Source organism: Trichechus manatus, unplaced genomic scaffold, assembly GCF_000243295.1.
Source record: "Trichechus manatus latirostris isolate Lorelei unplaced genomic scaffold, TriManLat1.0 scaffold00026, whole genome shotgun sequence".
NCBI classification, from domain to species: domain Eukaryota; kingdom Metazoa; phylum Chordata; class Mammalia; order Sirenia; family Trichechidae; genus Trichechus; species Trichechus manatus.
In genome coordinates, this window is record NW_004443962.1 from 5,877,777 (window position 1) to 5,904,566 (window position 26,790).

General features: G+C 44.2%; 1 protein-coding gene across 4 annotated transcripts; it reads right to left on the reverse strand.

Annotated features, from left to right (window-relative positions):
• Positions 1 to 556: 556 nt before the first annotated feature.
• On the reverse strand, positions 557 to 22,506 carry SLC51A (solute carrier family 51 member A). 4 transcript variants are annotated; one of them, XM_004373594.2, is made up of 9 exons: positions 22,168 to 22,506; positions 21,412 to 21,506; positions 6,051 to 6,205; positions 5,086 to 5,159; positions 4,475 to 4,633; positions 3,781 to 3,892; positions 3,373 to 3,519; positions 1,864 to 1,969; positions 557 to 1,343 (listed from the first exon to the last, which is right to left on the reverse strand). In XM_004373594.2, the coding sequence occupies exons 1-9, from the start codon at positions 22,203 to 22,205 to the stop codon at positions 1,207 to 1,209; spliced, it is 1,023 nt and encodes a 340-aa protein (XP_004373651.1). In that variant the 5' UTR covers positions 22,206 to 22,506; the 3' UTR covers positions 557 to 1,206. The 4 variants fall into 4 exon arrangements, with proteins under 4 accessions (XP_004373651.1, XP_023584528.1, XP_023584526.1 ...); XM_023728760.1 differs by lacking the exon at positions 3,373 to 3,519; XM_023728758.1 differs by having other exon boundaries at positions 3,373 to 3,892.
• Between the last annotated feature and the right edge of the window lie 4,284 nt (positions 22,507 to 26,790).

The window sequence follows — 26,790 nt, forward strand, 5'->3', positions numbered from 1 at the left end:
CTTCTTCTTGGTAGGCGCTGACTGTTTTGAACACAGAGACTTGATTTGTTGTTGGGTGAGGATTCTGAAAAGAGAAAACTGTCTGGGAAAGAAATGCCTGCCTTGGCATGACTGTTAGCCTCACCACCAGTGCCAGAGTCCATGGGAAAGTTTTCCTTAATTAGTGTTAAGTAGATTGTCTTTCCTGTCTGACTGTTATTAATTTAGTCAGAGTTATTTTGGCTTTTAAGGAGCCCTGGTGGTGCATTGGTTAAAGCACCCGGCTGCTAACTGAAAGGTCGGCGGTTTGAACCCACCAGCTGCTCCATGGGAGAAAGATATGGTAGTAGGCTTCTATAAAGATTACAGCCTTGGAAACCCTTTGGGGTAGTTCTTCCCTGTCCTACAGGGTTGCTATGAGTGGGAATCGACTTGACGTCAGTGAGTTTGGCTTTTTTTTTTTTTTTTTTTTTTTTTTTGGTATTTTTATCATTTAGCCAAATAAATGATAATGTTCCATTTCCTGTGGTTTTGACCTGGTATACTTCTGGATGATATATTTTATGAATTTGGGGCTTTTACCTTTGTTCCCAATGCCTTTGCTTTTACATCCTAATTTCCCTCCTCAAAATCAAGCTCCATGACCGTATTATTGGGGATTCCTTTTGCAGCTTGACACAGAGGACTCAAAAAGCCATTGCCCTGCAAAGGGAGTCTGGTCCAGATCTCCCAGGCTTAATGTCACCAGTGCCCTAATGACACATCTGTAAAAGCAAGGACACCTTCCACCTGTTCTCCAGAAGCCTGGTATCTTCAGGACTTGGGCTGGTATTGTTTGGCTGGCTGAGTTCTCCTATCCTCATTCCGGACACACTGCCATACACTTCTTCCTCCTTCCCTTTGATTCAGGAAAGCCCACCGTGACCGTTCTGTATACAAGCTTTAAGGGCTGATAGTGGCACCCACAGAGGTGATGCACCCAGGTATAGATTTTCAGACTCCATCCTATTTATTTATTACAAAACTTAAAATACCTTCCCCAAGCAAGATCCAAAACAATTTCATCCCATTGCATAATTCACCTTCATCTCTATAGTGAACTGTAATCTGCCAGCTTCTGCTGACAGTGGGGATCCTTCCCCATTTGATCAAGGTTGAGGGACAATGAAGAAATTGTGTGCCCTCCTAATGAGTACTGTGTCTTTTCCATTGTTCGTGCCATCTGCCTCAGGCTTCAAGGTTCCATTCCATGTCTGGAGAAGAGAAAGGTTCGTACCCAAGTTTGTCGTCTTTCCTCCGGTAGTATATTCGTGTCAGCACAGTTATTAGAAAACTCTCCAGTAGGAGCAGGTGGCAGTTCATCACTGTAATGCGAGGTAAAACATAATGTAGGTTATGCTAAGAGACAGAGGTGGTGTCCCACTAGCAGCCCTGGCATGTGAATTGCACACTTTCTCCAGTTTATCCCCAAACCAGGACCTAGAGATAAGAAGTTGTCATAAGTAACAAAGCAAGCTAGTGGTAGAGTCAGAACTAGAACTCAGCTCTCCACCTTCTGAGATCTGAGCCCATTTCTCACTGTGTTTTATCAGCTCGATTTTCCGCTCTCTAACCACACCCGTTCCTCTCCCAGCAGCTGAGGATTGTGCCCGTGGCTCCCTCTGTTGGCCATCAGGACTAGTCTCAAGCTGTGGGGTTGCACCTCCTCTATGTGATCAGAGAGGCAGTCATAGTCTCCTTAAAGCTCCTGCTGAGATTTCTCAGGGATCATCTTGCTGAATATTTTAGCAGAAGTCAGGCTGGCCCAACCTCTGTCTAAGGTCCTCTCTTCCCTGATCCCTCCCCACCCACCCCAGAATGGGATAGGAGCTCCGGTGTGCTCACCTTGAGACCTGATTTTAGAGGAAAAGGGAGGTGAACAAGCAATCTGCCCATTGTTGGCCAAGATTGAGAAAATGGCGGGCTGCAGGGCAGTCAAGACGAAGAGCACCTGCAGGACAGAAAAAGGGTGGAGCTGGGGTGGAACTTGCCATTCTCGGCGCTGAGGCCAGCCATCCGCTGCTCTGCCTTGTCCTTTTCACTGTGAAGACTTGGCCAACCATTAGACCTGTACAGCTCCACAGGGACCAAGATGCCCACTTGATTACAACTTTATAGATATTAATCTTTAGTCAAGTTACAATCTCAGCTTTGACTCAGTATCTTATTAGAGTTGCTGACAAGAAACAAAAAAAAACTGATTGGGGTTCATGTGTATTTCCTGCTTCAGCCATGGCTACTAATGAGCACTTAAATGGATGAAAAAGGTAGCTGATGGGAGAAGAGTAATTCCACCAGCTCAAGTACCTGTGATTCCTGCTTCTGGAATAATGGACAATCAACCATTAAAGGGCCCTTTAAAAAAATCTCTGTCCAGAGGCCCAGGAGCATCATTTATTTTAGCACTGCCTTCCTTGAGTGCACTTTCCTTGAAGCATCAGGCTCCTCAAGGCAGATTTGGCCTGTCCAGGCTTCCCCACAATAATCACAATGATCATAATCATCAGTCTCAGCAATCATGTGGCTTTTACTCTTTGGGCCCAATCCTAAATTTTTCTGGTGCCCAGCTGCTTGCTGTCCCTTCAATCCCTGGCTCCATTTCAGGGACTTCTCTCTCTCTTCCTGTAGCTCCTTCAGTTCTATCTGTTATGTACCTGAAAATTCACATTCGAGAGGCATCTGCTTAGATCAATCAGAATGTGTATGAAGTCACTTTGTTAATGGCAAAGCAATCATTATGCCTTGGGAGTAGGAGAAGGGCCCAGCAAGGAGACAGGAAGAATGGACAGGAAAACATGATCGACTCAGAAGTCATTGCATTTATATACAAGACATCTTTGGACTTAGAGAATAGAAGATGTAGAAAGTGAAAAAACATGCCTTTGAAAGAATTTTCACGAGAGTTATGAAGAGGAAGAGGCAGTGCAATGAGAAGAAGGAACACGAGTTTGGGAGTTAGACTTGGGTTTAAATTTTAGCCCCATAACATCTCTGAGTCTCAGTTTCCTTGTTTGTAAACTAGGAATAATAACAAATGACTCCTGGGATTGTTGTGAAAATGTATGAAAAGTGCCTTGCACATGGTATAGATATTGATAATGGCAGCTATGATAATGCTGCTGCTGGTGGTGATGGATTATAGAGTTTTAGGAAATAATGGGTAGAAAAGAAAAAAGAAAAGACAAAAGTAGAAGAATTGAAGAAATGTTGACAGTACAAGGAAAGGCAAAAACCAGGAAGGTGCAGGGGTCATTTTCCAAATCTCAGGGGAAACCTGAGGCTTAAGATTCCCAAAACCTCCTAACCTCAATCATTTGTAGCTCTGTTATTAACCAGGCATGAATAATTAGTTACCTGGAAAAGACCAAATTTGGCTCCCATGTTCTGCTCACCCAGGTGCAGCCTGGCTTGACGGAAAAGGATGCTCAGGGCCCAGAGAGCCAAGAGCGTGGACACACTGAGGAAAGTGCTGATCCAGAGAGCTGCGCTCTTCTCAGAAATCTGGCAGCAGACGATAAAGTCAGTGAGGGAGGCAAGCCCTTCTCTTTCTACTGCTCCCCTGTGGTGGGAAAGGTAGGAGAAAAGCCCCAAAGCCTGTGCCTGTTGATGTCTCCTTCCTACCAGAGCCCCCAAGCCTCTACTATCCACATCCATACTGTCCCTGGGGCCCTGTGTCAGGGAATGTTGGATCCAGCTATTCCTTCTAGAACTCAAGGGTACTAAATGAGGCCCGGATTTTGCCACCCTGTATTCCTGGCTTACATCTGCTGGGTCAAAGATGCCGTCAGGGATGAGAAACAGGCCCACCACGATCAGTGTTATCCTGAGGAAGGCATACTGGAATGGGCCCAACATTAGCAGCTGAAGCTTCTTCCTGAGGGGCAAGAGGGTTAGAAACATGGACCCACAAACCACTCACCCCAAGAAGACCTGAAAGCTCCCTCACTGGGCTCCTGGGCTGAGGCTTGGTTGCTGTCATAGACGAAAACAGTTAAGTGGATGGAGACCCAAGAAGCCAGAATGTTGAGGGCATTGAGAACCCTCCTCGCCTCCCATTTACCTGCAGATGCTACCTTTCAAGCAAGATCTATCAAGACTGTTGACCCCAGCCTCATTAACCAAAATGGGCAGAAGAGGCAAGTAAATGGCCCAAAGTCTAATTAACTCTGTGTGGCTAAGGTTTGCAGGGGTCAGTGAGCTTAAGTGATAGGAACTTTAAAGTTCTCCTTCCTCTGCTCCCCTCTTCCCTTGGGGTTGGGGGCCCTATGTGTGTCCTTTCTCCCACTGACGCAGAAATTCAGGAGGAGGGTCTCGGCTATGGGATGCCCACCCTGTCACTGTTCCATACATGCCTAATTCCAAGAGCTCTGAAGCAGAACTGAGACAGCAGAAGAGGCTCGTGGGAGAGTGCAGGAAGAGGCCAATCTGTTCCTCAATGATGCCCCTCCCACCTTACCTGGTGAGCTTGAAGGGCGGGCAGCAGAGGCAACAGCAGCAGCAGGGCCCCGTGTGGATCCTCATTGGGGTGTCCTTCAGTGTCCTCAGTACTGCCTCCTTCCCACCAAAGCCTTCCACCATGACCATCATCAGCAGGTAAAAGCACGCTGCATAAAACCTGGAGTGAGGGGGGCAGTGAGAGTATGTAGAAGGGATGTGTCAGTCAGCTGAGGGGACACCCCTTTGCTGCAAAGGGAGCGGGGAGGGTGGGGCTTACTGAGGGGAAGACAGGAGGACCAAGCACTCTGAATGTGTGCATTCTGAGGAGTGAAAGAGGACAGCGCTGGGAGGCTGGGTAGGAAGGAGGGGGGTTTTCAGGCTGTGAAAACAAAGAGGTGACTGAGAAATGTGCCAAAATAAGGCATTCCCTGAACAGAGCTCGAAGTTCAAGAGGCCCAGATTAGGACAAGTTGGGAAGGGCTAGATTCACGATCTGTTGGTCTGCAGGGATTGAAGGAAAGGATAGGGTATAGGAGAAGACAAGGACTGCGGAGCCCAGGGTAAGTGCGAAACAGAAGGGGACCTTAGGGGATACCCAGCCCAAAGATGGGGGCTGGGCAGGACACTCACGAGGCGATGGCCATTTCCACGAGCATGAGGGAACGAGGGATCCAGAGACCAAAGCAGCAGAACACAGACACGACCTGCTTGGAGAGGAGCAAGAGCCATTAGGGCAGGGAGGAGACTGAGCACCCTTGCGAAACTTTTATGGCAAGGGTTCAATGTAGCAAAACCTAACACTTGACGCACCGTTACTTAAAAGTTGTCAGCTGGAAAAATAATGAAATCAATTTATTTTAAAATTCAGCTGTCCGTTCTTCTATGTCTAGGGTGAGAGGGAGCAAGTCCCCTTGAGTCATGGGCTCTTTTGAAGACTCTCACGCTGTACCTGGGAAGGAGTAGGTAAGTTTATCCTTAGGAGTAAATGGATCGAGGTCCAACCCTTTCCTTTTATTAGGCCCATGTTACTAGAGCCTCTCTGATGGATTGAGATGGCCCAGGCAGATGTCATCTGGCAGGAAAGGACCTCAAGGGCTCGACTCTCCACCCCAAACAGACACACAGGGCTCACTGCAAGGGAACAGAAATCCAATCTGATGTCACAGGAGCAAACCAAAGACCTATATAATGGCCATGGGAGTGAGTTTTAAAAAGCATAGGGGTAAAGCTGAGTATGACCCTGTGGAGAAGAAATTCTTTCCCTCCTGCACTCTGAGGAACTACTGCCTGCCTGTACAGGAAGGAGGCTTGCTTTTAATAGCAATACTGTGGTGGGGGAGTGGTGTGTGGGGCTGCTGTTGGGTGGCAGGCTCTCCAGCTATCTCTGCAGGATCTTAGAACAGTGCATCCCGCTGCCTGTTGACCTTCCAAGCATGGGGTCCTAATTGCAAATGAGATCAGATTACAACCCCCACCCTGAGCGGGGAGAGGCAGGCAAACCTTTGCTGACTTGAATTGTTGAGTTCAGAAGAATTCTCAAAATGGTCCCTGCCTCCCCTCCAGTTCCTCCCAAAGGGCAGGTACAGGGCCTTCACCGTGGGTGCAGAGCTACTCCAGAGCAGAGTCCTCCTCTTGATGGGACAACGGGTGTTCTTATACAGGTAGACAGCATCCTCCAGGAAGATGATGACAGAGCCCATGGTAAGCGTGGTCAAGACGGCTGTGAGGGCAGCTTCCGCAGGGCCCAATGCTAGAGTAGAAGAAGAGGGCAGATTGCAGTCAGCTCAAGACCAAGACCACGGGGAGAAGATGTGGTTTCCTCACTCACCACCACTTGGACCTAAACTGCCTTGCCATGCCTAGAATGATCTGATCTAGGCTCCAGTCCATGCCGAAGCATGACTATGTCTCAGACCTAGCGTATCCACCATGTGGCTAAGAAATAGTCATTCTTCTGCATGGATGGGAGACTAGACCAGATAATTCTAGGTATGACAAGGCCTACCTGAACCAGGGTATAGGCACCAAACAAGGTTTTACATACTTAGTAAAATTTTTGAAGTGGTCAGCAGGGCCCATTCACTTTTATACCTCCAGTGCCAGGTGTCACACTGGCAAGCATGAGCCAATTAACAATTATAACTAAAACAGATAACACTTGGACAAACACTGGTGTCACCATTGTTAACAGAAAAATTAATATAGTCACACAATATATGTTTCTGAACATGTGGTTTACTAATGCAACAATCAGTTTTAAACAAAGACCTTTGTGTCCTTAGTGCCTGAGCCCCTGGGCTCACTTATCTAAGTGTCTTCCCTAGTCATTGGATTCTCTCCTTTCCACCTAATGCGGGGGGAAGATGGTCAGAGCCCAGTCCATTGGCCATGGACAATGTATGGGAAAACCTGCCCCATGTCTGGTGACCCAGCAGCATGAGGGCAGCTCAGAGAAACCAAAACAGGGAGAAAGGAGAGACCACAGTGCTGTTTTCTGCTGGGTCTGTCATACCCAGCAGCACCACAAGAAGCAACCAGGACAAACGTGAATCTGTCAAAAAATACCACATTTATTCTGGCTGCTCTTATTTTAGGGCACACGTTTTTCTCTCTGCTTTATCCAAAGGAGGCCCTTTACCTCTGGCCACAGTTAGGTCTTATGGCTAATCCACATGACTCACAATTGTTGGATTTCAGCTCCCAATCTGGACTTCTGAAGTCAGTAGTAAACTTCTCCGTCCTATCACAGACGGTGAAAGATAGGACCATGCTGTTTTTCTCTCTCCTCCTAGCCATCCCTCCCTCCACCCCGCCTCCACTTAGCTAGGATGCAGCCCTCTGGGTGACTAAATTCCTGGCTTGGCATTGCTGCTGCTGTTTAGCTCTGCTGACTCTCTCAATTACCTCTCCAGATACTGCTCCAGTAAGCTCTGCAAGTTTTTAACATTAAAAACTGGTTGCAATCCTTTATTTTTTAAAAAGAGGCTTACCTTTTACTCCTGAAATGTTTAAAACATAAACACTACAGAGGATGTTTTACACAATTGTACACTTACGCAACCAAAATGCATTGTGTATTTAAAACTATCACGGAGATACACGTAAAGCCTGCTATATATCAAAATAATTCCAGATGGGTTAAAGAGGTAAATATTTAAAAAACAAACGGGGAAAATAGGAAAAAAATATATGTAAGTATTAAAAAACTAAATGGGAAAATAGAAAAAAGAAAATATTTCCATGAAAACTCTGGCGGGGGAAGACCTTTCTAAGCTTAGAAGTACTACGAGAAATCACACAGAGAAAACGGTCAAATTTGTTATAAAAATTTTAAACTTAGACAGCAAGCAGACTGGGGGAAAATATTTTTAGTAAATGTGTACCTGAGTGTAATATTCTTATTACAGAAGAAAACTGATAACAGAAACATGCGGCTCTTGCAGATAAATGGGAAAATGATATTAACAAAGTTCAGGACGTGTGGGAAAATATTCAACCTGCCTAGTAGTCAGAGAAAAGCAAAACAACATAATGGCATATTATTTTTGGTCTATTACAAGATAAAACCTGATTTGATAAGAGTGAGACAAAACAGGCCCTGTCCTGTTTCCTGGCAGAAATATAAATTGGTACAACCCTTTGAGAAAGCAATTTAGCGGTATGTGTCAAGAGCCTTTGACCTAGTAATTCTATTCCTGGGATTCTATCTTTCAGCTATCACAACACAAAGCTCTCTATAAAAAATGTTTATAATATTATTGATTTAAAAAAAAAACAAAAAACCAAACTTGCTGCTGTCAAATCGATTCTGACTCATAGCGACCCTATAGGACAGGTTAGAACTGCCCCATAGGGTTTCCAGGGAGTGGCTGGTGGATTCAAACTGCCAACCTTTTGGTTAGCAGCCGAGCTCTTAACCACTGTGCCACTAGGGCTCCCTAAATTAGACACAAATCACCAACAATATTGGAATTATTAAGTAAACTACCCAACAGAATATTATGCAGCCATGAAAATGTGTACATGCCATAAAAAATCCTTGCAAATAATGTGTAATAATGTATTTTTTTAACTTATTAACAGATCCATAAATATATGGTCATCTGATTTATGACAAAGTCACCACTATAATTGGGTGGGGAAAGGGTTTTTTTTTAAAAATAAAGGGTGCTGGGTCAACTGGATATCCTTGGGTGGGGGGAGAACATTGACCCTTCCTACTTTACATCATGCAAAAACACCTAAATGTGAAAGTTAAAACAGTAAGTTTTTAGGAGAAAACAGAGAAGTATATCTTCATGAGTTTGAGGTAGACAAAGATTTTTTAAAATAGGACACAACAGCACTAATCATAAGAGAAAAAATTGATAAATTGGACTTTCTTAAAGGTAAGAATTTCCATTAATCAAAAGACACCATTAAGAGAATGAAAAAGGCAAACCTCAGAAGATATTTGCAATCCATTTATCCAACAAAAAACTCATATCCATAATATATAAAGGATTTCTATCAAATCAGAAAGAAAAAGAGAGACAACACAATTTTTTCAAAATAGAAAGACCTGAACAGTTACTTTACAAAAGAAGATATCCAAATATTCAAGAAGCTTGAAAAGGTGCTAAGTATCACTAGTCACCAGAGAAATACAAGTTAAAATCTCAGTGAGATGCCACATATATACTCATTAAAAAACCCACTACCATCGAGTTTATTGTGACTCATAGCAAACCTATAGGACGGAGTAGAACTACCCCATAAGGTTTCCAAAGAGTGGCTGGTGGATTTGAACTACTGACCTTTTCGTTAGCAGCTGAGCTCTTAACCACTGTGCCATGAGGGCTCCACACATACACATTCGAAGAGTTAAAAGAACCAACAATCTCAAACGCTAGTGAGAATGAACATACATTGCTCTCATACATTGCTGTTGGGAATATAAATTGCTACAACCACTTTGGAAAAACAATTTCTCATTATGCACACTTGGGGTCCCTATGGGTCAGAATCAACGCAACAGCAACTAACAACAACAAAAACACTAAAGCTAAACATACACCTACCTTACCCATTGCTGTTGAGTCGATTCCGACTCATTCCACTCCTGGGTACATAATCAATAGATATGAGTGCTTATGAGCACCAAAAAAAAAAATGTTCAGAGCACCATTATTCATAATGACCAAGGCTGGAAACAACTCACATGTTCTTCAAAAAGAATATATATATACAATGAAATATGCAGCAATAAAAAAGAATGAATGACTGACACATGCAACAAAAGGCATAAAAACACAACGATGAGGTGAAAGAAGTCAGACACAAGAAGACATACTATTTGATTTCATTTATATGAAGTGTGTTGTTGTTAGGTGCCATGGAGTTGATTCTGACTCATAGCCCATGTGACAGAGTAGAACTGCCCCAATAGGGTTTTCTAGGCTGTAATCTTTACCAGAGCAGAACGCCAGGTCTTTCTCCCACAGAGCTGCTGGGTGGGTTTGAACGGCCAATCTTTCCGTTAGCAGCTGAACGCTTAACCGCTGTGCTACCAAGCCTCTTCATATGAAATTTAAGAACAGGCAAAACTGATCTATAGAGGTTAGAACAGTGGTCTGTGGGGGGAAGAAAACTGGGAGGGGATATGAGGGCCTCTGCTGGGTGCTGGAAAAGTTCTATATCTTGATTTGGGTTGTGATTTCACACGTGGACACATAGATAAAATTCATCAAACTGTATACTTAATATCTTTGCACTTTATGTAAGTTACATCTCAAAAAGTATGTGATCAAAGCAGAATACACAATTAGCACATGCAGTAACAGTACAACCGTGTTCAAAGTATTTCATTGAGGGGAAGAGATAGAAAAGAGTTGCAGGAAGGATACGGCACTACTATCTTTATTTTTCAAAATGGAAAGTCAAGAAGTACTTTCCACAGTTGATAGAACAAGAAATAAAACATTCACAAAGGTATAGACAACCAGCTAAAAATATTGACATAATTATATGGAGAGTATAGAAGAAGGCTGGGGATAAGTGATCTAAATCTTCACGTATCATAGAGGTAGCCACAGATAATGTCCAAAATTGATACCCCAGGAAATAATGGTGTAAAATATTGGTGATTTGAAGGAAACGATCAAAAGAACCATCAGCTAAAAGAGTTAAAGCAGTTTCTCTGAGGACGAAGATTAGAAATGAGAAAGTATGGGCAGAGAATGGTCGGTTTTCATTAGTAGCCTTTTTGTACTATTTGAATGTTGAACCATGTTCATTTTTCTATGCAATGATCTTAAAAAAAATTGCATAGAAAAATGCCTAAAAATACTAAAAAAACATTAACAACCCTTGTCTAGGGTGATGGGACTGTGGGTGATTTTTGTCTTCTTTTCTATCTTGTTACTTTTTCCTCTTTTCCAATTATTCTACAATGACTATGTATCATAATACAAAATAAACTCTTTTTTAAGGGACACGTTTTTCCAAATATGTAACAATGTGAAAAAATTCCTATGAAACAGGAGATAAAATTGTACGTACAGTATTTCTACTAACGTTAAATAAAAGCATAGAAAAAAGCCTGGAAGGAAATTACACTAAGTTATTTGCAGTGCTTGTCTGTGAGTGGTGGGACTATAGATGACTTTTTCTCTTTTTACTTTTCTGTATTTTCGTATTTACTGAACCTGAATCATTTTTATAATAGAAGTATTCAGTATTAAAAAAAAATATGCACAAAAGATAAAGCCCAGATAGGAAGAATCCAAAATTCATTCAGGAGATTTCTGAAAACCAATGTTCCATTGTTGGGGAAGGGTCACTGCTGGAGGGCTCTCCTTACCCCCCTGTCCCACAGAGGGACTTGTCCTCAGCAACCCACTGAGATCAGAAACTGCCCTTGGGCAAGCCACCAAGGTCAAAGCCTTCCCCAGTCTTCACTTTCTGCGACTACTCCCTCCTCCTTGAAAATCTCCCTTCGAACGACACTCCTCCTTGTTCCCCTCCTACTCTCTGATCCTAGGTCCCTCCGCTGATCCTTATCCTCTCCCACACCTTGTTCTCAAAAAGCAATCACTATGCTCAGCTTTTCTGTTTATTGAGGCTTATGATTTCCCTACCACGCCTTCATCCTCCCAACAACCATGCTGAGCTGTTCCCACCTCAAGGACTTTATACTTGACTCCCTCTGCCTGGAAGGCTTTTCTCCCTGAGCTCTGCGTGCCTGGCTCCTTCTCATCATCCAGCTCTTTGCTCAGAGGCCACCTCCTCAGCCAGCCTATCCTGACCACCCTGTGTGATGTTGCCCCCTCCGCCAGCAAAAGTTGCTTATATATTGTGTTTATGTACTTGTTCACAAGTCCCTGGGTGGTGAAAATGGTTAGCATGCTCAGCTGCTCACCAAAAGGTTGGAGGTTCAAGTCCACCCAGAGGCACCTAGGAAGAAAAGTCGAGCAATCATAGTGTGCACAGGGACACAGTCATGAAAACTTCTTAGCCATAACCGTACACCTCCTGGGACTGAGACACTTGGCTTGAGGGCTAGGACATCTAGGTCAACTGGCATATTATAATTCATATAGGCAATTTTCTACATCCTACCTTGGTGAGTGGCAACTAGGGTCTTAAAAACTTGCAAGTGGCCATCTAAGATACAATTGGTCTCTTCTTGTCAGGAGCAAAGAAAAGTGAAGAAAACCAAAGACTCAAGGAAAGAATTAGTCCAAAGGACTAATGGACCACATGAACCATGGCCTCCACTAGCCTGAGACCAGAAGACCTTGATGGTGCCTGGCTACCACTACCGACCACTCTGACTGGGACCACAATAGTAGGTCATGGACAGAGTGGGAGAGAAATGTAGAACAAAATTCAAACTCATAAATAAGACCAGACTTACTGGTCTGATAGAGACTGGTGGAACCCTTGTTACTATGGCCCTTAGACACCCTTCAAACTTGGAATTGAAATCACTCCTGGAGATCACATTATAGCCAAACAATAGACAGGCCTATAAAATGAACAATAACACCAGTGAGGAATGTACAGCTCAAAACAACTATACGAGACCTAAAGGGCAGCATTTGCCCTAAAGCAAAGTTCAGAAGGACGGCAGGGGCAGGAAAGCTGGTGGAATGGACATGGAGAACCCAGGCAGGAAGAGGGGAGAGTGCTGACACATTCAAGGGTATGCAACCAATGTCACGAAATAAGCTGTGTATAAATTGTTGATTGAGAAACTAATTTGCTCTGTAAACTTTCACCTAAACCACAGTAAAAAAATGTTTTAAAAAAAAAAAGCTGGGCAATCTACTTCCAAAACATCAGTCATTGAAAACCCTATGGAGCGTAGTTCTACTCTGACACATGTGGGGTCGCCTTGGGTCGGAACAGATTGCACGGTAACTGGTTTGGTTTGGTATGTTGTTGTTAGGTGCCATTGAGTCGGTTCTGACTCAAGAGACCCCATGAACAACAGAACAAAACTGCCTGATCCAGCTCCATCCTCACAATCATTGCTATGTTCGAGGACATTGTTGCAGCCACTGTGTCAATCCATCTCGTTGAAGGTCTTCCTCTTTTTCGCTGACCCTCTACTTTACCAAGCATGATGTCCTTTTCCAGGGACTGATCCCTCCTGATAAATGTCCATAGTGTGTGAGACACTGTATCGCCATCCTCGCTTCTAAGGAGCATTCTGGCTGTACTTCTTCCAAGAGAGATTTATTCGTTCTTTTGGCAGTCCACGGTATATTCAATATTCTTCGCCAACAGCGTAATTCAAAGACATCAATTCTTCTTCGGTCTCCTTTATTCATTGTCCAGCTTTCACATGCCTATGAGGCAATTGAAAATATCACGGCTTGGGTCAGGCACACCTTAGTCCTCAAAGTGACATCTTTGCTTTTTAACACTTTAAAGAGGTCTCTTGCAGCAGATTTGCCCAATGCAATACATCCTTTGATTTCTTGACTGCTGCTTCCGTGGGTGTTGATTATGGATCCAAGTAAAATGAAATCCTTGACAACTTCAATATTTTCTCCATTTATCATGATGTTGCTTATTGGTCCAGTTGTGAGGACTTTTGTTTCTTTACATTGAGGTGTAATCTGTACTGAAGGCTGTAGTCCTTTGATCTTCATAAGTAAGTGCTTCAAGTCCTCTTCGCTTCCAGCAAGCAAGGTTGTGGCAACTGCATATCTTAGGTTGTTAATGAGTCTTCCTCCAATCCTGATGCCTCATTCTTCTTCATATAATTCAGGTTCTCGGATTATTTGCTCAGCCTATAGACTGAATAAGTATGGTGAAAAGATACAAACCTAGCACACACTTTTCCTGACTTTAAACCACGTAGTATCCCCTTATTCTGTTCCAGTGACTGCCTCTTGGTCTATGTACAGATTCTTCATAAGCACAATTAAGTGTTCTGGAATTCCCATTCTTCACAATGTTATCCATAATTTGTTATGATCTACAGAGGCAAATGCCTTTGCACAGTCAACAAAACACAGGTAAATATCTTTCTGGTATTCTCTGCTTTCAGTCAAAATCCATCTGACATCAGCAATGATATCCCTCGTTTCATGTCTTCTTCTGAATCTGGCTTGAATTTCTGGCAGTTCCCTGTCAATGTACTGCTACAACCATTTTGGAATTATCTTCAGCAAAATTTTATTTGAGTGTGATATTAATGATATTGTTCGATAATTTCTGCCTTCTGTTTGATCACCTTTCTTTGGAATGGACACAAATATGGATCTCTTCCAGTTGGTTGGCCAGGGAGCTGTCTTCCAAATTTCTTGGCATAGACGACTGAGCACCTCCAGTGCTGCATCCGTTTTGTTGAAACATCTCATTTGGTATTTCACCAATTCCTGGAGCCTTGTTTTTCGCCAATGCCTTCAGTGCAGCGTGGACTTATTCTTTCAGTACCATCGGTTCTTGATCATATGCTACCTCCTGAAATGGTTGAATGCTGACCAATTATTTTTGGTACAGTGACTCCGTGTATTCCTTCCATCTTCCTTTGATGCTTCCTGTGTTTTTCAATATTTTGCCCATAGAATCCTTCAAAATTGCAACTCAAGGCTTCACTTTTTTCTTCAGTTCTTTCAGCTTGAGAAATGCCGAGCGTGTTCTTCCCTTTTGGTTTTCTATCTCCAGGTCTTTGCACATTTCATTATAATACTTTACTTTATCTTCTCAAGTCGTCCTTTGAAATCTTCTGGTCAGCTCTTCTGGTTTGGTATACTTGTTAGTAATAACTTGTTTATATAACAACATTTATTTACTTGTTTTTTTGGTCTGTTTCTCCCACGTAATATGAGGTCCACGAAGGCAGGGACTTGGTTAGTCTTGTTCTCTGTACTATCTCCAACTGTCTGGAACTGCAACTGCTCTGAAACTATTTGTTGAAGGAAAGAAAGAACCCCACAGAGCTCTTATTATCATCTGCACTTTTCAGACTTTTTTCAGGAAATGGGACTTAAAGAATTAAAAACCTTGCCCATGGTCACAGCCTGGAAGAGAAAGAGCTGGAATTTAAATCCAGTGGTTCCTGACGCTAAGTCCATGGTCTTAACCATCACATACACTGACAAAGATATAGAAAAGAAAAAACCTGTTGCCGTTGAGTTGATTTCGACTCACAGCAACCCTACAGGACAGAGTAGAACTGCCCCATAGAGTTTCTAAGGAGCGCTTGGTGGATTTAAACTGCTGACCTTTTGGTTAGCAGCCGTAGCTCTTACCCACTGTGCCACCAGGGTTTCTGTATGGAAGAGAATGGGGAGCAATATAAACCATCAAATGCAATCCTAAACGATTGTTTACATTTATAAAGGGGACAGGAGGGAGGATATTCTGACCATGCAATACAGAAATGCCTTTGCCGTTTCTTGTAACTGCTGGCTTTGGTTCTTTCTCCTACTTGCAGTACCTACAGGCTCTTGTATCCATTTCCACAGTCAAAAGCTAGGAAAGGGAGAGAAACGTTCCTTAGCATCCATAGCCTGACACCACTGCTCTCATCAAACTCATTTATCTTCTTAGGAGATCGCGCTTCCTTATTTTTTCGGTCTAACTCAGTTTTTCCCAAAGTGTATCTTATAGATATTATGGGACAAAAGTGCTGTATGGTCAGTGGATTTTTGGAATGACTTAAAGTTAAACATGTTTCTTTCCTACAGAGTGTACCCACATCTTTAATCTGCTAGTTTACAGATCAATTGTGAATTTACAGAAGGAGGTTATAAAATACAGCATTCCCAAAAATTTTCCACTGAACTCTGTTTTCATGAAGCACTCTTTGGGTTTAATATTCCAAGCAGCACACTTTGGGACATGCTTGGCTACTAGCCATTTTGAATACAATGGCTAACAAATATGCCTTTAGCAACCAATACATTTCCCACTGTTTCTGGAATAGCAAACATTTCTTCGTAAAATAATGAAAACAATATAAGGGTGGAAAACAGTTTGGGGGTTCATCAAAAAGTTTAACATAGAATTACCATACCCCAAAAAACCCACTGCCATGGAGTGGATTCCGACTCAAAGCCACTCTATAGGACAGAGTAGAACTGCCCCATAGGGTTTCCAAGGAGCAGCTGGTGGATTTGAACTGCCAACATTTGGGTTTAGCAGCCGTAGCTCACTGTAGCTCTTAACCACTGCACCACCAGGGCTCCAGAATTACCATATGACCCAGGAATTCCATTCCTTGGTATATACCCAAAAGAACTGAAAATAGATACCCAAACAAATACTTGTACATGAATGTTCATAGTAACACTATTCACAATAACAACAAAAAAGGAAACAACCAAAATGTCTATTGACGGATGAATGGGTAAGCAAAATGTGGTGAATATAATAAAATATTATTCAGCCGGAAAAAGGAAGTACTGACACATGGATGGATCTCAAAAACACTATGCTAAGTGAAGGAAGCCAGGCACACAATGTTGCATATTATATGATCCCATTTCTGCGAAGTATCCAGAATAGGCAAATCCATAGAGACAGAAAGCAGACTGGTGATTGCCAGGGGCTGGTGGGAGGGAGAAATGAGGAGCAATTCCTTACTTGGGAAGGGTTTTTATTTTGTGGCGATGAAAATGTTTTGGAACTAGATGAGATGGTAGTTGCACAGCACTGTGACTATACTAAGCATCACTGAATTGTTCACTTTAAAATGGTTAAATTTACGTTATATGCATTGCACCTCAATTTAGAAAAGATAAAAACATTAAATAAAATTTTGAAAAGAAAGAGTCAAATAATCACCCATAATCCCAGCTTCCTAAGCATACTGGTTTCCGTGGAGGTTAAGGGCATAGGCTTTGGAGTCAGAGACACCTGAGTTCAAAGTAAAATGCCATTTACTGCTTGCTCTGTGACCTTGGATAGATTACTTATCCTCTCATTAAACGACCAGCACTTAAATCCAAACCAAACCCGTTGCCGTTGAGTCAATTCCGACTCATAGTGACCCTACAGAACAGAACACAACTGCCCCATAGGGTTTCCAAAGCTGTAATCTTTACTGAAGCAGACTGCCACATCTTTCTCCTGTGGAGCAGCTGGTGGGCTCAAACCAGTGACCAGCCCAATGCTCAACCACTATGCCACCAGGGCTCCTTGCACAGCCCCTGGCATGCAGTATTTGCTCAACAAAAAGTAGCTTTAAAAAACATTCTAGTTAAAGTGCACACGTATTTTATCACTTCGATCACGCTATATGTAAAATTTAGTATTTTATTTTTTACCTAACATTCCATCACATACTTTCAAAAACTGCTTTTTGTAGTTATTTTATAAAATATTTCAAAAAATAAAGAATAATAGAGCAAACATTAATATACCTATAACCTATTTTAATGTGTGTTAAGATACTGCCAATTTTACTTCAAAAGTTATTTTTATAAAAATAAATCATTATAGATACATTTTAAGCCCCTGTGTAACTTCAGGAAGCCCTGGTGGTGTAGTGGTTAAGAGCTATGGCTGCTAACTGAAAGGTCAGCAGTTCAAATCCACCAGGCATTCCTTGGAAACCCTATGGGGCAGTTCTATCCTGTCACTATGAGTTGGAATCAACTTGATGGCAACAGTGTAACTTCAGAATACTTTTCCCTTCCCTACCTCACCCTCCATCAGTAACTACCAATTTTTTCACAAAATATGTATATACTCAACATATAGTACTGCTTTCATTAAAAAAAGAAAAAAACCTGTATAAATGGCATCATACTTTTTCCACCCAACATTGTTGTCTTAGTTATCTAGTGCTGCTATAACAGAAATACCACAAGTGGATAGCTTTAACAAACAGAAATTTATTTTCCCACAGTTTAGGAAGCTACAAGTCTGAATTCAGAGCACCGCTTCTAGGGAAAGGCTTTCTCTCTCTGTAGGATCTGGAGGAAGGTCCTTGTCTCTACAGCTTCTGTTTCCTGGTTCCTTAGAGATCTCCATGCGTCCTGGTATCTATCTCACCCCATCTCTCTCTGCTCCCTTTTTTGATCTCTTTTCTATCTCAAAAGAGATTGACTCGAGATACACCCTACATTAATCCTGCCTCATTAACATAACAAAGACAACTCATTCCCAAATGGGATTATAACCACAGGCATAGAGGTTAGGATTTACAAAACATATTTTGGGGGGACACAATTCAATCCATAACAATTGTTTTCATGATTTTTATTATTTTAATTATGACAAATGCTGTAATAAACATTCTTGAACATGTCTTCTTGGCACATACAGAAGAGTTCCTCTAGGGCTTAATCTAGAATAAGGATTGTTGGGTTGTAGATCAGAATCTTCAGTTTCACAGATACTATCTAATTATGTTCCAAAGTGGTTATGCCAATTTGTACCCCCACTAGCCTATGAGAGTTCACTTTTCACAGCAAGTTCAATGCTTAGTATTACCAGATGTTTATTTTTGCCAATATGATAGTAGTAAGCTGAAATTGTTTAATCTGTCATTCTCTAATTATAAGCAAAGTAGAGCATCTTTTTGTATATTTATCAGCCATTTGTATTTCCTCCTCTCTGAACTGCCTGTTCATACATTTTATACAATTTTTATTGGGTGATTTTTCTTATACTAGCTACTAATCCTTTGTTGGTTAGAGGTTCAAAAATATCTTCTCCCAGTCTGTGGTTTGACTTTTAACTCTGTTTACAGTGTTTTTAGTTGAACAGGAGTTTTTGGGTTTTGTTTTGATTTTATGTAGACAAATCTTTGCCATGATCATTTGTGCTTCCTTGTGTTTTATTTAAGAAATTGTTCTCTACTCCCAATCATATCTTTCTGTATTTTCTTTTGTAAAAATGTTTACATTTTACATTTAGGTATTTAATCTATCTGGATTAAAGATAATTTGGAGCTATTTTCATGTTCATTTATTTGCCATAGGGATAGGCAATTCTCCAGCACTATATTTTAGATAGTCCATCCCGCCCCACTGATATGTATAGTATCTTTAACATATACCAAGTCCCCAAGTAGGCATGGCTGTATTTCTGAGTCCTCTATTCTGTTCTATTTTTCTATCTGTCAGGCTCTTTGCCTTTATTAAGGAGCCCTGGTGGTACTGTGGTTAAGCGCTTGGCTGCTAACTGAAAGGTCGGCGGTTCAAACCCACCAGCATTCTACTCTGTCCTATTATAAGATCGCTATGAGTCGAAGTTAACTCAATGGCAATGGCTTTGATTTGGTTTGCGTTTATTACCACACAGCTTTAATTGCTATGCCCTTGTTATAGCCCTAATCTCTGGTAGGGCAGGTTCCCTCCTTACGCTTTTTCAAAATTGCCTTGATTTTTCTCAGCCCTTCAGTCATATGTAAATTTTTGGATCAATCCATTAAAAAAAATCCTGCAGGAATTTTGATCGCAATCACATCACAGGCATCTCAAAAACTAATTGTTGAAAGATTCACTAGTTCTTCCAGAATAGCTCTTTCCTAAATACCGTTTAACTCAAGGAACAGCAGAGTTTACAAATGAAGAGGGGAAGGGATTTCACCAACTCCTCCAACGGGCTCCCCTTCCTGATTCTCCTGTTTCTGTCCACGTCCTCGCCATTACCCAAATCCTCAGAGGCCTCACGAGCGTCTCTTTTTCCGTCACTTACATGTCTAGATGTTTACCAGATCCCACCTGCTCTTTCTTTGGATGCCTGTTTTCCAGCCCTTCCTTTCCTTTCTCTGCCACCACCCTGGCTCAGACTCTAGTTCCTCGTCCTGGCCTGGGGCAACGACCTCTAATTTATACCCCTGCTTCTCAAGGCTCGTCTTCCAGCAGTCCATCCAGATTACTGATTAATAGTCCTGAAGCACTGCTTCCATCCAGCCCCTCCCTACCTCACAGCCCCCACTGGCTTCTTGTGTCTAGGGGATAAAGTACAACTCCTCTGCCTTATCCCACCTTAACTGCACAGCCCACTCAGTTGTGCCCTGCTCTCCCCTAACCCAGAAATCTGGAATCTGGTCAGATCTAGCTTCTCACTGTCTGGGGGAACCCTCCTGCTCGGTCTATCTCCATCCCCACCCCAGGAGTGCCCACCCTCCACTCTCTACCCTCCAATCCCTACCTGCTCTAATAGCTCCACCTGCAACAAGGCACCTCACCCAACTCCAAGATCCACAGCGGCCTCCCCACTTTGAACACTTGGTGCTTTTATTTGCGCATTTTGCAGCAAAGCAACGTGAGCGCAGTTCTCACTGCGTAAGGCAGAGTTTCTCAACCTCCAACACTGACACTTCGGCCTGGATAATTCTCTGTTGGGGGGCTGCCCTGTGCTTTGTAGCATGTTTAGCAGCATCCTTGGCCTCCACCCACTAGATGCTAGTACGCCTTCCCAGTTACAGCAACCAAAACTGTTTCCAGACATTGCCAAATGCCCCTGGGGTACAAAATCACCCCTCATCGAGGACCACTGGTGTTAAGGAAGATGCAGACCACCAGCCACGCTCTCTGAACAAGAAGTTTCTGGGCCGGATGCAGCAGCTGCCTACTGTTTCGGATCCACAGAGACCAGGAAGCATCTGTGGATACTCTCTGGCAGTCCGCAATCCCTCTGGACCAGAGCATCTGGAACGAGGCTGAACATTAACCAAGGACAGGGTCCATGTCTGCCTCCTAATGCACACTGGCCAGGTCTGTTGCTAACAGACCATCTACTCCGTGAGGTGACAACATCAGGAAGGAAGGTGGGAAAAGCATGGAGGATGCCACAGAGACACAGGCTCCTACCCGTCACATCTCAGTGGTACTAAACCTTGCAGTTAGAAAACGAAAGACGTGAGCCCCATTTGCTACAAAGATACTAGGGCCACTGGATTGTCAATGTTTTAGGTGCCCACGGAATAAGTCCAGTCCTATGTTTGTCTTCTCACTAGACAAAACAACCTAAACCAAAAGCAGTTCAGTAATAGGATCTAGTTGGCCAACACCGTAAGAACATTTTTATAGCCCCACCTAAGTTTTACGAGCATTATTCATAAAACAGTACTGCTCTAGAATGATACAGGTGCTTTCCCAAGAAGGCTGTTGTGGAGGCCTGTGGGGCCTGGATCATTTGGGCACCATCTTAAGAGGTGGGTTTAGTCTCTGGATGGCCCCGGGGTCTGATAAATGCTCCAGGCTGCAGTCTCCCTAATTTGAATAGGCTTCTAAGCTGGGGTTTGTGGAGATCCAACATGTGGGTTCATCTCCTAGGCTAGCTTGTCCTGGCCCCCTTTGAGCTACTGACTCCTTGAGGAGTTGTTCTTCCCCAAGGCCTTAGCCACGAAGAACACTGGGCCAGCATCCTCCCGGGCTCTCCAAGCTGGCCAGCTTCAGGATCGCCTCTCCCAGATGGGCTCCCGGCAGCTGTCCCTACTTCCCTCTGGGACTCACGGCTCCTCCTTTCAGCTCCCCCCGGGGAGTGCCCATGACTCACCTCTCAGGAGCTGGGCTGCAGTGGGGGGGTGAGAGAAGCAGGCAGGGGAGATGCTGTAATTGGTTTTCAGTACCTCCAGAAGACCTGCCGTGTACCTGGGCAGATACCAGAATTGTGTTCAGAATTGTGGCGTCTGGGGGGTGGGGGGTGGAGTGGCGGAAGTGACACCAGTTACTGACGCTCTGAAACATTCCAGGCTTCAGGGGGCTTATCCATTCGCCCCTCAGGGCCCCGTCAGAGACAGGCTGGGGCTCAGGCCAGTGGCTAGGCAGGCGGCCACCTAGACCAGGGGCAGGTCTGGCCGTGGCGCCCAAACAGCCCACAGTCAATTCTCTCCACGCCTACGGGGCGGCAGCCCAGGGGCTGGCTCAGGAGAAAGAGAAGGGTCCCAGTGCCAGGCTTTCTCGGTAGTAGGCCCTTAGCACCCAGGATGGGTCCCCAGCTGGTCTGAGGCCTTGTGCTTGGCCTGGGAGCCACAGGCAGGCTCCCTCCGGGAAAGCCCTCACACACCCCACCTCTGGGATCTTTCTCTCCACAGTTTGGGGGGCAAAGCTGAGGTCATGAGTGAGGTGTCACGTTGGCCCAACCCCACAGTGTCCCTGAAGGCCTAGGGGACAGCCAGCCAGACTGTTTTCCACTGGTCTCATTCTGGGTGCTGGGAGCCAAAGGGAGGGAGGCGAGGACAGGTCAGAGTATAGGTGCCCCCGTTGCTTAGCAACTGGCTCCTGACCCGGGGGCCCCAGTGCCTTCACTCACCTGGGGTCAAGCTTTATCTGGGTCCTTTCTGGCTCCATGTTCTCCGCTCTCCAGGCAGGCTCTGAGGGGCCGGGGGCGGGCAGGGCGGCGGGGCGGGGGGACCGGCTGAGCGAGCAGCTCCCGCCTTTCCCGGGGGACGCCGTGGGCAGGTGGAGCGGCTGGTCTTCCCCTCTGGCTCTCTCCTCCTCGGGTCTCCAGCACCGACAAGTTTCAGTCTCAGAGTTCACACCGAAGGAATTTGATCCTCTCAGCTGGCTGAGTTCCCTGGTTCCTGACTCCTCCCCGTTCCCAGGCGCGAACCGTCCCGCCGCCTGACCACGGCCGGCCTCGGACCGAGGCCTTTGGCTCCTTGCCCCGCCCGCCCCCCTCTTACATCCCCCCGCCTTTTAGGGCGGCTGCACCCACGGCAAAACCCTTCCGGCGCACGGTTAGGGTGGGGACGACGTTCTCGCTCCTCCCCACGATGTGCCCAGCTCAGCCACTCCGGAGAACCCGGCTGGGGCTCCGCCTGTGGCCCCTGGAGATGAGAGACTCAGGGCCAGGCCTGGGCTGTGTCTGGTGCTCGCGGGCTTGGCGGGAAAGAGAGGACTGCCTGGACAAGCCAGGCGAGGCTGTGAGGGGTTCCCCAGAGGCCAGCCCCTCACATCTTGAGGGTGGGCTTATCTAGCAAACAGCTGGGCCTGGAGATTCCGCCAAGGGGAGGCTGTATTTAGGAGGCAGAGTTGCAGAGTGCGAGTTCTGAGCATCTGGACAGATTTTGCAAAACTCTGCCAAATTATAACTATTTCATCGGCTGGTAGTTTTTCGTCTCTCTCCAAGTAGATTTAAAACTCTTCGAGGCCAAACAGTGTACTACAGACCACCTAGGCTCCTGACACAGGGCCTGACACATACTAAGTGCTCCTTAGCGTTTCGTTGCCTGACTGTTAAAATAATACAATTGCAGCAACAGTGGCAGCTAATGTCTACTGAGCATTTACAGTGTGCCAGGGGCTGTAGGAAATGCACTATATTTCTTATCTCATTGACACCTTCTAATCATTCTTATATAAGTACTATCTTTATTCCCATTTTCCAGATGAGGAAACTGAGGCTCGGCAAGCCTAAGAAACCAGGTTAGACAGCCAGCCAGGGAGGGGCGTGGAGAGAGGCAGAAGGGACTGGATGAGGGATTCTGTTGCAGTTCAAGTGAAGACTTTAGAGCGTGAGAAATGAACTCATTTGAGGGTCGAGAGGGTGCATTCAGGGAAGGTACAGGAGGCTCCCTGACCTGGACTGGTGAGTAGATACAAGCAGAGGAAGTCGTTACTGATGTGGTACCAGCAAGCTTCCCTAATCTTGTCCCAAAACACCTCAAAATATCTCTCCAGGGTGAAGCAGCATCTCTCCCTGTTTCACCTTCCTCTTAAAGTACGAATTCTTGGGTCAGGGCAATGTAGTGAACCAGGAGCCTTAGGAGCCCAACTGCCAACCCAAATGCAAGGGGCGTCAAGAGGGGGATGGGGAGGGCAGGGTTCCTAAGGCAGAGGTAAGGGCACAAAAAGGAAAGCAAGGGCACCGACCCCACAGGGGCCAATTACCTCAGCCCAACCTTGACAAAGACACAGGCTGACTCAGCTTCCTCAAACCATTTCCAGAGGAACGTTCCCTGGGTCATTCATCTCTAGCCCAGTAAGAGACCTTGAGCGTAATTGCCCAAAGCCCTGAACTTTAGACTCCCTAGAGCAGATAACAGGGTGCTGAGGATGTTCTCTGAAGCTTCTTCAGGACAGAATTGAGGGGCGGGTGGGGAGGAAGGAGAGGAGGCCTGGAGAGCAGGAGGGAGTCGGGAGGGGAAGGCAGCTGGGCAGCAGGGCCTGGGAGGCCAGAGGGGAGACTGGACAATCCTCAGGGTGGACATCGACTGAGGGAGGAAGAAATGGCAGGGTGAGGGTGAGAGGGAGGGCTCGAGCACTGCTGGGCATTTCCGCTCCACCCGAAGCCACTAAGTGACTATGTTCTGTACAGGGTGACGTTGCACACTGCCCGAGGGGTAACCAACAAACAAACCCGTTGCCCAAGAGTCCATTCCAACTCATAGCGACCATATAGGAGAGAGGAGAACTGCCCCATAAGGTTCCCAAGGAGCAGCTGGTGAATTCGAACTGCCAAACTTTTGGTTAGCAGCCGAGCTCTTTAACCACTTTACCACCAGGGCCCGGATCATGGGTTAGACCAAGGCCAGCCCATCCATAGCTAACACTTGGCAAGAGAAGATGAGCTAGGGCAGCCAATCAGATTATTCTCCTGGCAGTTTTGGAACTAGGAGACCAAGAACCTACTAGATGCAAGGCGCTAATGTTTAGAACCAAGAAGAATGAATCAAGTGTTACTCTTTTTTTTTTTCCTTTGGCCTAATTTTCCCCACAAAATTATATGATAACATGATATGACATCTGTCACTTCACTTTGGGCTTTCTCAACATAAGCGTCGTTTTGAAAATCAAAAAACACCAAAAAACAGGGGTTTCATCACTTTTCCCCAGGGCTCCTCAATTATTTGCTACTCAAAGGCCATTCTTTCTTCTTTTAAAACGTTCTTATTGAGATAAAATTCACAAAACAAAATTCAGCAATTTAATTATTTGAAAGTATATAATTCAGTGGTTTTTAGTATACTCACAATGTCCAACCATCACCACTATCTAATTCCAGAATATTTTATTACCCCAAAAAGAAACCTCGTACCTCCTAATTTCCCCCCACCCCCATGCCCTGGCAACCACTAATCTACTTCCTGTCTCTATGGATTTGCCTATTCTGGACATTTCATATAAATGAATCCATACAATATGTGGCCTTTTATGTCTGTGTTCTTTCACTTAGCATAATGTTTTCAAGGTTCAAGCATGTTATCACATGTATCAGTACTTCATTCCTTTTTATGGTTGAATAATATTCCCTTGTGTGTATATGCCACTTTTGTTGATCTGTTCAACAGCTGGTGAACATTTGGGTTGTTTCCGTTTCTTGTCTATTATGAGTAATGCTGCTATGAACATTTGTGTACAAGTTTTTGTGTGAACATGTTTTCAGTTCTCTTAGGTTTATACCATATTTTTATGCAAATAATGTGCATGTTATACATTTTTTGCCAGCCATGAAACACCCTTGCACATTATTTTCCTAGGCACGCTATGCACGTTATATGTGTGTGGACGCATTATTTACATGGGTGCATGACTGCCAAAAAAAAAAAAATACGGCACCTAAGAGTGGAATTGCTGGGTGATATGGTAACTCTATGTTTAGCATTTTGAGGAACGGCCACACTGTTTTCCACAGCTGCTGCACCATTTTACATTCTCATCAACAACGGATGAGAGTTCCAACTTCTCCACATCCTTGCCAACACTTGTTATCGCCCCTATCACTTTTTTTTTTAATAGCCATCCTAAAACCCGAAAACCAAACCCATTGCCATCAAGTCTATTCCAACTCATGGTGACCCCACGTACAACAGAACGAAACACTGCCTGGTCCTTTGCCATCCTCACAATCATTGTTATACTTGAGCCTATCATTGCAGGTACGGTGTCAATCCATCTCTTTGAGGGTCTTCCTCTTTTTCGCTGACCCTTTACTTTACCAAGCATGAGGTCCTTCTCCGGGGACTGATCCCTCCTGATAACACGTCCAAAGCATGTGAGACGAGGTCTCGCCATCCTTGCTTCTAAGGAGCATTCTGGCTGTACTTCTTCCAAGACAGACTGAGCATTGGGCTCTTTCAAATTCTATCTATATAGGATCAAACTGACAACAGCGACTAGAAAGATTAGATAGGAACTTAGAGGGTAGTGAGTTTATGTTAGTGGGGAGGAACAACTCGGAAAAGGAGAGTGAGAATGGTGGCACAATTCGAAGAATGTAATCAATGCTATTAAATTGTGCACGTAGCAACTGTTGAATTGGTGTATGTTTTGCTGTGTATATTCTCAACAACAACAACGAAATAAATACAATTTAAAAAACTAGAAAATTATGTATTGAGATCTTTGATGTGGAAAGCCCAAGGGGAGTCATTGTTTTCTTTTGTTTTTTTCTTCATGGTACCTTTCACAAAATCAATACTGTTGTGCCTAAACACATTTCTTTAACTGTTAAGGAATCTTAAAAGAAGATAACTAGCGATTAAACCATCAAACTTTAAAACAAACATGAGAATGTAAGGGGGTAGGGAAACTAGATTAGTGGAAACGGAACAACCAGAACGGAAATAATGAGAACGTTCATGCATTGTGAAGAATGTAACCAATGAACAACTTGTGTAGAAATTGTTGAATGGAGACCCAAACTGCTGGGTAAGCCTTTACTGAAAACACAATAAAATATTATTAAAAAAATAAAATGGCCTATAAAAAAACCAAAACCAAACTCATTGCCGTCAAGCTGATTCCAACTCATAGCAACCCTATAGGACAGAGTAGAACTGCCCCATAGGGTATCCAAGGAGCAGCTGCTGGATTTGAACGGCCGACCTTTTGGTTAGCAGCCGAGCTCTTAACCACTATGCCACCAGGGCTCCTAATGGCCTATAGGCATATAAAAATATTTAATTTCCCGTATAATTTTAAGAGGTATAAA

Bases quoted from the DNA above. Each gene is read 5' to 3' on its own strand.
- SLC51A (XM_023728758.1), bottom strand. From the start codon at position 22,205: ATGGAGCCAGAAAGGACCCAGATAAAGCTTGACCCCAG. The intron at 3,893-4,474 runs GTAAGGTGGGAG...CTTGCCCCTCAG, and splicing joins CCGCCCTTCAAGCTCACCAG to GAAGAAGCTTCAGCTGCTAA. The intron at 1,344-1,863 runs GTGAGCACACCG...CTCGCATTACAG, and splicing joins CTCTAAAATCAGGTCTCAAG to TGATGAACTGCCACCTGCTC.